At 52.9% G+C, this 12935-nt stretch overlaps 1 protein-coding gene across 1 annotated transcript; it reads left to right on the top strand.

The window, feature by feature from the left end:
• The first annotated feature begins 6879 nt into the window (after window positions 1-6879).
• LOC117084054 (uncharacterized protein C5orf60-like) lies at window positions 6880-9731 on the top strand. The gene is made up of 4 exons (XM_033212373.1): window positions 6880-7100; window positions 7820-7877; window positions 8410-8470; window positions 8701-9731. The coding sequence occupies exons 1-4, from the start codon at window positions 6924-6926 to the stop codon at window positions 9419-9421; spliced, it is 1017 nt and encodes a 338-aa protein (XP_033068264.1). The 5' UTR covers window positions 6880-6923; the 3' UTR covers window positions 9422-9731.
• The last annotated feature ends 3204 nt before the right edge of the window (window positions 9732-12935 follow it).

Raw genomic sequence — 12935 nt, 5'->3', positions numbered from 1 at the left:
CCCCCCCACACACGAGCATGCATGCACACATGCACGCATTCCAGGATTTTAAACACTTTCCAACAAATCTCAGCACTCACTAGAACTATTTCAGAATTTTAAGAGCCCGTATCAACTGTACGTGAAGGCCATTCTGTCTGGGATCTTACACTAAGTCTCGGGTCTCCGTGTGGGGATTTCTCTCACCCGAGTGTGGGGAGCCTTCCTCTTTTGAGGCCATTCAGCTCCCTCCAACTTCATGCCTTGGGCATCGCCCAACTGAGGTCAGCCCGGCTTGGGTCCCAGCAAAGGACGAGGTCCTCTCCTGACGGCAGAGGGTCATCCTCCCCACCCTGAGGCCCCCACTCTGCCTCAGCTTCCTGCTACAAAGCCTGGACTGGCCCCAGGACCTGGGCTGGTGGGCTCCTCCACCACCTTCAGAAGCAGCCATGAGCCAGCGAGAGTGGGGGAAGCCATAACACCCCCATGAGGGGCTGGCAGAGGGGCGGTCTAGGGGTGGGAATGTGGCCTCTGTAGCCAGACTGCCTGGGCTCAGATCCCAGCATGCCTCTGACCGGCCATGGAACCCCAAGCAGTCAGCTGAGCCCTTCCAGCCCCAGTGCCCTCATCTGGTAGCAGCCAACAGGGTCACGCCCAGGCGGGGTCTTGGTGTCACATCTATCACTGGGGGAGGTTGTCAAAGCACACCATATGGGTCATCAGTTACGGGCAGCACAACAGTACAGCCCACTTACAGAGGAGGAGGGAGGCTCAGGTGTGAAGGACGTGACCAGGGGACATGCTGCTGAGTGGCTCCATCCCCATCCAGGCCACAGCTTCAGCCTCCCAGCCACAGCCTGTCACCGGGGACCCCCGGACCACATCAGCAGAAGCTGGAGGACATGGGCGTCTTGGGCCTGGAGTCTCACAGCCTGTGTTGGTTAATTTCATGGGTCTGCTTGACTGGTCCACAGAGTGGAGACATCTGGCCAAACATTATTCTGGGTGTGTGTGAGGGAGTTCTAGGTGAGGTTAACACTTGAACCAGTGGAAGGCAAAGCAGACAGCCCTCCCCAGTGTGGGTGGCCCCTACAATCCATCAAATACCTGAGCAGAACACAAAAGCCAGGTAGGAGAGAAATCATTCTGGGTTTGGTGATAGGGTGCTCGCAGGTGGCTGGTGTGAAAGGTGCTTCGGGGGACACAAAGGTTCTGGTGGCTTGGAGGAGCTCAGCGATGACAGAGACCCCAAGGATTCTACGGAGGTCTTCGGGACTGATGACGGCATGGAGGCCAGAGGAGCCGGGGGAGCCCGTGGGGACACATGGAAGCTGGTGGGAGAAGCTTTCCCATGCCCCCCACGTGGCCGGTGGTTCCTCGCAGGTGCTCGTTTGTCCACTGCCCCCGGGCGGTCTTGGCATGGAAGGTGATGGGAGCTGCCCTCAACAAGGAGCTTCCTCAGGCACCTGCAAGAGACGGGAGGCACAGGCTGCAGCCGGGAGCACTGGGCCCCTGCGGCCCACGCCCGTCCAGGCCCCCCATGCTGACTTCACAAAGCTCTGCCTACCCCTGCCCCAGGGCTTTCTTTAGTGACATCACGGCTGTGATCTCCCCTCCCAGATCAGCCCCAGGCCCTGGGGTGGCATCCTAGGTCCTGGTAGGAAGGAGAACATGGGAAAGAAGGGAAAGAGCCTCACTTTTCTAGCAGGAGAGTGAGGTCCTTAGCGTTCTCCAATTCTTTCAAGAGACTTCTCCAAGCTAGAAAGCAGGAGATGGGTTATGGTGGTAACGGAGGGATTAACATTTGAATCAGTGGACTGCAAAGCAAAGGCGCTCAGTCTGGCCAGGAGGGGGTGACTACCTCCCACAGGCCCCCGAGTGGTGGGTGCATCCCAGGCTAACATCCCCTGGCCGGGCAGTCCCTGGTGAAATGAGGTGGGAGCACTGGCCAGCAGATGAGGGCAGAATCCCACTATCCTGGCTCCACAAAAGGACGGAGTCCTGTGCAGCAAAGACTTCAGGAGGTGGCCAGATGCGGTGGCTCATGCCTGTAATCCCAGCACTTTGGAGGCCAGGGCAGGCGGATCACCTGAGGTCGGGAGTTCAAGGGCAGCCTGGCCAACATGGTGAAACCTCATCTCTACCAAAAATACAAAAAATTAGCCGGACGTGGTGGCAAGCGCTTATAATCCCCGCTACTCCAGAGGTTGATGCTGGAGAATGGCTTGAACCAGGGAGGTGGAGGTTGCAGTGAGCTGAGATTGCGCCACTGCACTCCAGCCTGGACAACAGAGCAAGACTCCATCTCAAAAAAAACAAAAAACAAACAAAAAAAAAACTCCAGGAGGCGTCATCCCTGGGAGCTTTTCTCCAGCCTCATAGCCCACCTAGCATCCAAGTGACAGCATGTAGCTTTCCTTTTGTGAGGGGATCCCGTGGGATTCACTCCCTTTTCCTATTTCCTCCAGGGTGAAGCCTCATGTGTTGGGACAATGTGGGGTCAGGGACTGTCTGGGTGGCCCTGGCGAGCCTTTCCTTATGGAGTTCTAAGGGCCATCAGGGCAAGGGGAGCATGCCCAGGGCAGCCGCCCCCAGGGGTGTTTGGATACAGGCCAGGAGCAGGCTGCTTTGTGATGGTGGCGGGAGGCAATGAGAGTCCTCTGAGAGGCTCCCTTGGGCACTGGGAAGATGGGAGATGGGGAACCACCTCCTGCCTGGACCAGTTGATGCCTGGAGCCACTCCCTTGGGTCCTCACCCCTCCTTCCAGGCAGTGGGGATGTGGGTTTCCGGGGGAAGCCAGGCCTTTAGGGAGAGTGGGAATCTGACTTTGATCTTGCAGCTCCGCATTTTTCCTGCATGTTTGCTGTCAGGGGCCTCAGGGCCAGTTCTAAGTCCCAGATGTTGTAACTGAGGGAGTTATAGAGATAACATCACACTCTGGAACTAATTCAGGAGTCTTATTGCTGGCCACCGAGAGACGGCTACAGCTCCAAATTCTCTTGGCCCCGAAGAAGGGGCTAGATTTCTTTTTATACCTTGGTCTAAATAGGGGAAGGGGAGTCAGCTGGAGCAATTTTTTTTTTTTTTTACAGAAGCAGAACAGGCAAAAAGTTGAAAGATAAATGGTTACAGAAACAGTTACAGGAAAATAAACAGTTCCAGGTGCAGGGGCTTCAATTATCACAAAGTGATAAACACAGAGCCTTTGGGTACCACCACCGAGCGCGTTCCCAGGAGCCGCTGGCACAGCTTGCCGCAGTATCTTATCAGTAAGTGCACTCCTGGGTGTGCTTGGAGTCAGCTTGCATCAGTTATGTCCTTAAAGGAGGGGGACAAGGGGCTGCAAGCGAAGAAACCAAAATGGGGCTGTCTGGCTCTCTCAGCTAAGAGAGAGTTAATCAGGTTAAAACAAGGTAGGGGCATCACACAGGATATTAGGGTAAGAAAGATGATTCCTCAGATTTCCTGTAGGCATTCGAGCATGGTGGAAGGATCAGTGGAGCCTCCAGTGAAACTTGGCAGATTGAGCACTTCATTTATTTTCACTCTCACAGGATCCTTCCAAAAGATTATCACAAATTAATAGAGAATTCTGAAACCTACAAAGAAAATTACAGCAAAAGAGCAATGAGTCAGTTTCAAAGCCTAGGCGGAGAGGCCGTAGGATGACTGACAGCAACCCCCCGTGGGACTGGAGAGCAGACAGTTCGGTGGAATTAGCGCCCAGTCCCACAGAGGGAACTTGAGGAGAAGCAAAGGGACTGAGCCAGCAGAGCCGGCCCCAGACCCCACCCCAGCCTGGGGGAGCTGCAGGTGTGTTCTGCGAACATACTGTTCTGTCTTTTCTATTTTTCTCATCATATAAACTCTGGTTCTAGAAACAACTCACCTGCAGCCAGCTGGCTGGAGCAGCATGTGGTAATGGGCTGGGCTATTTACAGGCCCATTGTGACTACTTACAGCCCTACTTACAGGCTGTACCGTGGCCACCTCCCACCACGGTGCTCAGCTATGACGTCAAAATAAGGCAGAGCCGGTCGGGTGAGGTGGGGCAGGGGGACAGGAGCCATCCACACAAGTGCTAGGGGCTCAGGGACTCAATACTGTCCGGGGCCAGGGCTGTAAACATGACTGGGGTGGCCCCTGTGCCATGGGGAGGAAGCCCACAGGGAAAATGTCATTCTCATCACATCACACCAAGGGTATCTGCTATTAACATGGCTCATCACTTTTTAAAAATTGTTAGATTCAGTGGGTACATGTGCAGGCTTGTTACGTGGATAAACTGTGTGGTTCTGAGGTTTGGGCTTCTAGTGAACCTGTCACTCAAATAGTGAACACAGTACCCAACAGGTGGTTTTCCAGCCCTTCCCCTGCTTCTGCTCTCCACACTTTTTGAGTCCTCAGTCCCTTTTTTTTTTTTGAGACAGAGTCTCTGTTGCCCAGGCTGGAGTGTAGTGGCATGATCTCGGTGCCCTGCAACCTCGGCCTCCCAGGTTCAAGTGATTCTCCTGCCTCAGCCTCCTGAGTAGCTGGGACTATAGGTGCATGCCACCACACTCAGCTAATTTTTGTATCTTCAGAAGAGACGGGGTTTCACCATGTTGGCCGGCTGGTCTTGAACTCCTGACTTCAAGTGATCTGCCCACCTTGGCCTCCCACAGTGCTGGGATTCCAGGTGTGAGCCGCGGCGCCTGGCCCTTGGTCCATGGTTTTAAATACACCAATGACACCTATAAATTGATGATTCCTACATTACATCTCTAGCCAAAACTGTTGGCCGATTTCTAGATTGTTCCCGTGCTTCCACAGCTTCTAATGCCACTGGTATGTCTGATGCCATCTGACATTTAAGGTCAAAAGGTTTCTGAAGCCACCACACAACTCACACCCAGATCCTCCCCCCGTGTTTTCCATCTCAGTCAAAGTAATATCCTTCCCGCCCTTCCCCACCCACCCCGCAATTTACCTGTTTCCCTGGCCCCAGTTTTTCTCAGTGTTCACATGAGCAAGACCAGCTGGTTTCATCTTCAAAATATATCCCGAACCTGTCTACAGTATTACCACCCTAGTCCAAGCAACCTGCAACCATTCCTATCTGGATTCTTCTAACTTTCTAACTGCTTCCTACCTGGCATCTCTGCTTCCACTCTTGCCCCTGCTCCCCCCATAACCTTTTTTTTTTTTTTTTTTTTTTTTTTTTTTTTTTTTTTTTTGAGACGGAGTCTCGGTCTGTCGCCCAGGCTGGAGTGCAGTGGCCGGATCTCAGCTCACTGCAAGCTCCGCCTCCCGGGTTTATGCCATTCTCTCGCCTCAGCCTCCCGCGTAGCTGGGACTACAGGCGCCCGCCACCTCGCCCGGCTAGTTTTTTGTATTTTTTTAGTAGAGACGGGGTTTCACCGTGTTAGCCAGGATGGTCTCGATCTCCTGACCTCGTGATCCGCCCGTCTCGGCCTCCCAAAGTGCTGGGATTACAGGCTTGAGCCACCGCGCCCGGCCTTTTTTTTTTTTTTTGAGACGGAGTCTTGCTTTGTCTCCCAGGCTGGAGTGCAGTGGCGCAATCTCTGCTCACTGCAAGCTCCGCCTCCCGGGTTCACGCCATTCTCCTGCCTCAGCCTCCTGAGAAGCTGGGACTACAGGCGCCCGCCACCATGCCCGGCTAATTTTTTTGTATTTTTAGTAGAGAAGGGGTTTCACCGTGTTCGCCAAGATGGTTTTCGATCTCCTGACCTCATGATCCACCTGCCTTGGCCTCCCAAAGTGCTGGGATTACAGGCTTGAGCCACCGCGCCCGGCCCCTGACTTCCTTTTCTAATGGTGGAGGCAGTTAGAGGTGAGCACCCTGTGGAGACTTGGGCCTTCTCTTATGTGGAGGGGAGGGGAGGAAAAGAGGGAGGGAGAGAGGAAGAAAGGGAGAAAACACCAACAACTCAAAGAAGAATCACCATAGAAACAACCTGTGCCTGTCAGGAACATGCATCTTGCCTGCTATTATCTAACAGTTGAGATGTGAAGTGGACCCTCAAATTTGTGGGTTCTTGTTATGGAGAACTGACCTAGGTTGATCCTCATTCCCTAGGTTGATATTAATTCCCTAGGTTGATACTCATTCTGCCGGATCCACTGGAATTTGTAGTTTCTGAAAAGACTTGTGTTATTTGGGCATCACTTACGTTCATGTACTTAGCCAAAGCCCTAGAAAAACTTTTTTAAGGCCGGGCGCGGTGGCTCATGCCTGTAATCCTGGCACTTTGGGAGGCCAAGGCAGGCAGATCACAACGTCAGAGGATGGAGACCATCTTGGCTAACACGGTGAAACCCCGTCTCTACTAAAAATACAAAAAAATTAGCCGGGCGTGGTGGCGGGCGCCTGTAGTCCCAGCAACTCTGGAGGCTGAGGCAGGAGAATGGCGTGAACCCGGGAGGCGGAGCTTGCAGTGAGCTGAGACTGCGCCACTGCACTCCAGCCTGGGAGACAGAGCGAGACTCCATCTCAAAAAAACCCCTGGGAGTCGGAGGTTGCAGTGAGCAGTCAGAGGAGACCCTAGAACAATAATTCCTGGAAATAACGGAAATTTCAGGGACAAATCCAGATCCTCAAAAACTGTGAAATTGAGGGAGCCTGAGCAGAGATCTCCAAGGAGCCAGTTGCCATCCGTGTGCCAGAGTGAGAGGACAGAAAACGGACCAGGTCTGTCTCTGACAGGTTGAGCAGGTGGAGTGGGAAGGAGGGATCTAGAAGGCCAGGAGGGTGAAGGGAACTGCAGGGGTGGGTGGTGGTGGGCAGGGCTGGGCTTTAGCCTCCTCCTCCCACTGCCCACCCACCCTTAGGAGCCCTTTGTGAGGGGGAGGCCCCAGCTCTGTGATGTGGGCCTGGGCCCCAATAAATACTTCAGAGGGGATGCCCAGGGCTCAGTAGCCTGAGGACAGCAGTGCAGCTGACATGGATATTCTCTTTCCTCTGAGTGTTATTGATACAGAGCTGTGCCCCAGCCCCGTTCCCCAGATCATCCATCTCATCCTCTTCGTTGGGTTTAGCCTGGTGTTCCTCATCATCTTAAGCCCCTACTTTCCCAGGGAGCCATCCTCAGTGCCTCCCAGAGAGGAGAACAGCGAGAACGTAAGGAGCCCTCAGCCCACACCCAGCACAGAATGATTGTATTTTTCCTGCTCTCTTTTCCACTTTTCCAAATCAAGCAGAGGCGCTCATGTGATGGGAAGTCTCATCATCCCTCTAAGGACAGCAGGGCAGGCAGGGGTTGGAGTGGGCACAGGATTTCCATCCCAAGCTCCCAGACCATCTGTGGGGTGCATGGGAGGCGTCAGAGCAAAAACAAACCCCGGGACTCAGCGGCGAGGATCCCGTCATGAGAGGGGTGAGGTCTCTGTGGGAGGACAGGCCCTGAGCCCGGGCTCATCAGCCGCCTTCCCGGGCAGGTGCCTCGGGGCCCAGCCTCTGTGTGGGGTGCTCTGGCGGCTGTGCTGAGCCCCTGAGAGCCTCCCACCTGAGCCTGGAGTCGCCTCTGGCCTCCTCGGAGGCAGAATCCTCCCCGCCAGCTCAGAGGCTCCTACAGACGCAAGTGTGTGTTTCCCAAGCAGCGGAACAGGGACCGAGGACGCCCAGGGCGGGCCTCACGTAGAAAACCCCTCCGTGCTTTTCAAAGAAGGAAACCAGAACAGGTTACTACACACTTCAGAAACAAGTGAAAGGAAAGAGAAGCACACAGGGCTCCATGAGCTGGGCGGAGAAAGTGTGTCATTCGTGAGCACTGTGAGTCTGCAGCTGTGGGGCAGGAGACTGAGACCCGGCCTGCGCCGTCACTCTGTCTTGTCTCTCAGGATCAAGCTGAAGTGGGGGAATGGCTCAGGATCGGAAATAAATATATCACCTGGAAAGGTAAGGCTCTGAGAGTCCCAGAAGCCCCAGAGATGACAGCTTCACCTGTTCCTAGGAACAAGCACCAAGTCTCCTAGGGAGTCATTTGCAGAGGCCTGATGGGGAAGCTCCTGGTAAGGCTAATGGAACCTGGGATATGTCTCCCATTCCCTGCTGGGATGAAGCCTCGGGGTCCAGGGAGCAGGTGTTGCCCAGGAGGGGACTGTGTGGGGGAGGGGACCAGAGACCACCTGGACGTGCTGGAAGGGATGCAGGTCTATATGGGCAGCTGTTTAACATGGCTGAGTCCTCTTTGAGACTGCCCCGTCCTCTCCCCAGGAGGTGGCATGTGGGGAAGCAGTTTGTAAATGACAAAGTGCTGGCCCCCAGGCACCTGCCTCTCACTCTTGGGGCCATGTGGCCTTGGACAGGGATGCTGGGGCTCCAGGGTCTGATCCCCGATCCCGGGGTCTCCCCTAAGGGCACATGCACTCAGCCTCCTGTAAGTCCCAGTTCCCTCCCTCGCCACCATAACCCATCTCCTGCTTTCCAGATTGCAGAAGTCTCTTGAAAGAATTGGAGAACCTTGAGTTCTACACTTTCCTGTCGAAAAAGTGAGGCTCTTTCCCCTTCTCTTCAGTGTCCTCCTTCCTACCAGGACCTAGGAAGCCAGCCCAGGGCCTGGGGCTGATCTGGGAGGGGAGATCACAGCCAGGATATCACTAAAGCCCTGGGGCAGGGGTAGGCAGAGCTTTGTGAAGTCAGCATGGGGGGGCCCTGGAGAGGTGTGGGCCGCAGGGGCCCAGTGCTCCCGGCTGCAGCCTGTGCCTCCTGTCTGCTGCAGGTGCCTGAGGAAGCTCCTTGTTGAGGGCAGCTCCCATCACCTTCCACGCCAAGCCCGCTCGGGGTCAGTGTACAAACGAACGTCTGTGAGGAACCACCGGCCACGTGGGGGACGTGGGAAAGCTTCTCCCACCAGATTCCATGTGTCCCCATGGGCTCCCCCGGCTCCTCTGGCTTCCGCGCTGTCATCAGTCCCGAAGACCTCTGCAGGGTCCTTTGAGTCTCTTTCATCCCTGAGCTCCTCCAAGCCACCAGAGCCTTTGCATCCCCTGAAGCAGCCTTCACACCAGCCACCTGCGAGCACCCTATCACCAAACACGACCACCTCTGCAGAATCCTTGGGGTATCTGTCATCCCTCAGCTCCTCCCAGCGACCAGAGCCTTTGCGTCCCCTGGAGTGTCCTTCATCCAAGCCACGTGGGCATTCCTTTCCCCGACGACGGAATCCTGGCTGGGTGTCCTGGACCGACTCCACGCAGGCTGATTCCGAAACTGATGCCACAATATGCCCAATGTGCAAGGCCCCTGCGCACTCCTGTCAACACAGCTGGTGGGTGCCTTCTAGTCCTCGAGTGATCCGAGGCGTTGGTCGCTGCAGTGATCTCGACTTGGGCCTCTCCTGGAGGCAGGAGGCTGCTAGAGCCTGGTGCCTCTGTACCTCCTCACAGTACCCATTCGAGCACCTTAATCTCCCCACCCACCTACCAAAGGCTTCCTTCTAGGGAGACCCCACATGCGGGCAGGTGGAGGCAGGGACCCCTCTTCCCTCAGCTTGGATGTGCCAACGCTGCTGGACGCACAAGACACCAAAATCCCAGACACTCCCATGGACACCGCACATCGACATCCAGGAACAATTGGGAATCTCCTGAGGACAACTTGGAGGCATGTCCCCTCATTCGGGCACTCCACAGATGCTAGAAACACGTGTTGTAATGGATTGGGAGAGGCGGAGACAGGGTCTAAACCTCCAGTCCCTGGAGCCCGTAAATCTGCTTGGGAGGCTTGGCCCGCACAGAGACTTCTTCCACAGCGATGCACACAGAGACCTGCCACTGCAAAGCAAAGACCTCCCGCAGAGATCTCCGAGTGTCCGTTCTTCCTTCCTAGAGGATCTGAACTCACTTAGAAAACTGCCAGCACAGGAGGGATGACATCAGCTGTGCCCCCACCGGAGAACCCAGAGACTTTGGGTCATTGTCAACATTGTCGCTAGAATGGACTCTGCTAGGGAAGAGGCTCAGGAATTGTTGGTCTTTTCAATGCCATTCTTTCCTAACAGCGCTGCAGATTCCATGTGTAACCTGCAAACTTCTGTTCTCTGCAGTTCCCTGACCCACAGTTTAGAGAATCACAATTTTTTTTTCTTTTTTCTTTTTCTTTTTCTTTTCTTTTTTTTTTTTTTTGAGACGGAGTCTCGCTCTGTCGCCCGGGCTGGAGTGCAGTGGCCGGATCTCAGCTCACTGCAAGCTCCACCTCCCGGGTTCACGCCATTCTCCTGCCTCAGCCTCCCGAGTAGCTGGGACTACAGGCGCCCGCCACCTCACCCGGCTAGTTTTTTTTTTGTATTTTTCAGTAGAGACGGGGTTTCACAGTGTTAGCCAGGATGGTCTCGATCTCCTGACCTCGTGATCCGCCCACCTCGGCCTCCCAAAGTGCTGGGATTACAGGCTTGAGCCACCGCGCCCGGCCTTTTTTTCTTTTTTCTTTAGATGGGATCTCACTCTCTTGCTCAGGCTGGGGTGCGGTGGCACCATCTTGGCTCATCACAATCTCCGCCTCCCAGATTCAAGCCATTCTCCTGCCTCAGCCTCCTGAGTAGTTGGGATTACAGGTGCGTGTCAATGCACCCAGCTAATGTTTGTAATTTTAGCCTAGAGAGGGTGTCACCACGTTGGCCAGGCTGGTCTTGAACTCCTGACCTTGAGATATCTGCCCACCTTGGCCTCTCAAAGTGCTGGGATCATAGGCTTGAGCCACCACACCTGGATGAATCACAAATTTTAAACCTGAATAAAATGCTGCATCCTCCAATGAGAGTAAAATATCCTCTTTGCCCAATTTTAGTTATTTTCTAGTCAAACGGTATCAATGTTATATTTTAAAATTTCATTGGGTGACTTCCTTATTTTGGAAACATGATAAAGACCCACAGCAAATGGACTCTAGAAATTACACCAGCAGAGGCATGTGGGCTCACACTGGCCTCCAGGGGCTGTGCAACTGACACGTTATTTTGCACATAACTTGGGTCAGGTTTGTGAGGTCTGGTTTTTAAAATGAAGCAACAATCATATAAAGATTTTCAAACAAATGGGTCAAATGTATGGCAGTATTTCTATTTTATTCTATGGCAAAATAATTCATCCTAATTTTGATATTATTTTGTTCCTTAGGATTTGACAAAGTCTTAATGTTCAGCCAACATGGCTTAAGCTGATGAACTACTTAGAAGGATTCCTTTTTTTTTTTTTTTTTTTGAGACCGAGTCTCGCTCTGTCACCCAAACTGGAGTGCAGTGATACAATCTCGGCTCACTGCAACCTCTGCCTCCTGGGTTCAAGCAATTCTCCTGCCTCAGCCTCCCAAGTAGCTGGGACTACAGGCTCCCGCCACCATGCCGGGCTAATTTTTGTATTTTTAGTAGAGACAGGGTTTTACCATGTTGGCCAGGCTGATCTTGAACTCCTGACCTCAAGTGATCCTCCCAGCTTGGCCTCCCAAAGTGCTGGGATTACAGGCGTGAGCCACCATGCCCAGCCGTAGGATTCTTTTTTTTTTTTTTTTTTTTTGAGATGGAGTCTCGCTCTGTCACCCAGGCGGGAGTGCAGTGGCCGGATCTCAGCTCACTGCAAGCTCCGCCTCCTGGGTTCACGCCATTCTCCTGCCTCAGCCTCCCGAGTAGCTGGGACTACAGGCGCCGCCACCTTGCCCGGCTAGTTTTTTTTTGTATTTTTAGTAGAGACGGGGTTTCACCGTGTTAGCCAGGATGGTCTCGATTTCCTGACCTTGTGATCCGCCCGTCTCGGCCTCCCAAAGTGCTGGGATTACAGGCTTGAGCCACCGCGCCCGGCCAAGAATTCATTTTTTAAATAGTTCTAAGAAATGCACATTTTCCAAGACTCAGGAGGTCAGGCGTCATTTTATATTCAGTAAAGGGTTAAAAAAGAATGTGATTCTTGAAATATCTTGGAATCTTACAGAATTTCTCACTGAATGTATGCTTGAGATAGATACACGGCCCATTCAAACTACTGGGAAGAGGCATCTTGTCATCTGAATTGAAGACAGTGCCCATTTAATCCACATGTGTATTAGAATAACGAAAGCCCTCACTACTTACATGCCCAGCACTTTCTAAAGGGTGCACTTTGTTGAGACTGTATATTTCTTGCTGCTGTTGTTGGCTGGTTAAAGTCTGCTTTCATAGCATCTGTCAAGCATGTGTACCTGGTGAAGTCTCTCAGATTATCCCTCAGGGTGAAAGCATCACACGACTTTCTTCAAAAGGAGCAAAGTCAACACGAGGGCCGTTGAAGCCAATTTATTCCAACAAGAACTTCCCTCCTATTCCTTATAATTACACATTTATACCTATTATATTTTCTACTTTACTCCCTTTAATGTCATTGAATCACAAAATGATGAAGTATGGTCATGAGTATCCTCTAGTGCACTGTCGGCTTATATTCTGTTTCTAGTGCAACAGATAGTTAATCATCAGAACAATGGACCAACTAGGAAAGATTTCTGCAGAAACAGAGCAGTGTACCCTTTTAAACAGGGTTAAACTAAATGATCATGTCTTTTCACTTAAAGTGGTTTGGGGTAGCCACAATGTCTGAAAACAGCAACTGTCCATAATAAATAGTTTATTGTTATGACATGTTTAATGCGCTGTCCCTCACTAGGAATTCTTAGTTCAATAGGTTGTGCAAAACTGCAGTGCACGGTGTGCACTAAAGCAACGTTCCCATCATCTGCTGCACCTACGTCCACCATACGTGGCTGCAGATGATTTATGTGTGCAACTTCCAGGGTGTAAATTTATGCCTTTATCAATATTCCTAGACTTCTTTTTTTTGGAGACAGGGTCTCACACACAGGCTGGAGTGCAGTGGCGCGGCACGGCTCATTGTAGCCTTGACCTCCTGGGCTCAAACGATCCTCCTGCCTCAGTCCCCCGAGTAGCTGGGACAGACAGGTCTGTGCCACCAGGCCTGGCTAATTGCTCCC

This window comes from Trachypithecus francoisi, unplaced genomic scaffold (genome assembly GCF_009764315.1).
Source record: "Trachypithecus francoisi isolate TF-2019V2 unplaced genomic scaffold, Tfra_2.0 Contig00420_ERROPOS43331, whole genome shotgun sequence".
Classification (NCBI taxonomy): domain Eukaryota; kingdom Metazoa; phylum Chordata; class Mammalia; order Primates; family Cercopithecidae; genus Trachypithecus; species Trachypithecus francoisi.
Note: the sequence above shows the minus strand (reverse complement) of the source record. Positions and strands in the feature narration are given on the sequence as shown.

What these genes read in the sequence shown, in the direction of transcription:
- LOC117084054 (XM_033212373.1), top strand. Translation starts at nt 6,924, where the DNA reads ATGGATATTCTCTTTCCTCTGAGTGTTATTGATACAGAGCTGTGCCCC. An exon ending in GAGAGGAGAACAGCGAGAAC is followed by an intron (nt 7,101 to 7,819) that starts GTAAGGAGCCCT and finishes CTTGTCTCTCAG; the next exon opens with GATCAAGCTGAAGTGGGGGA. An exon ending in TACACTTTCCTGTCGAAAAA is followed by an intron (nt 8,471 to 8,700) that starts GTGAGGCTCTTT and finishes TGTCTGCTGCAG; the next exon opens with GTGCCTGAGGAAGCTCCTTG.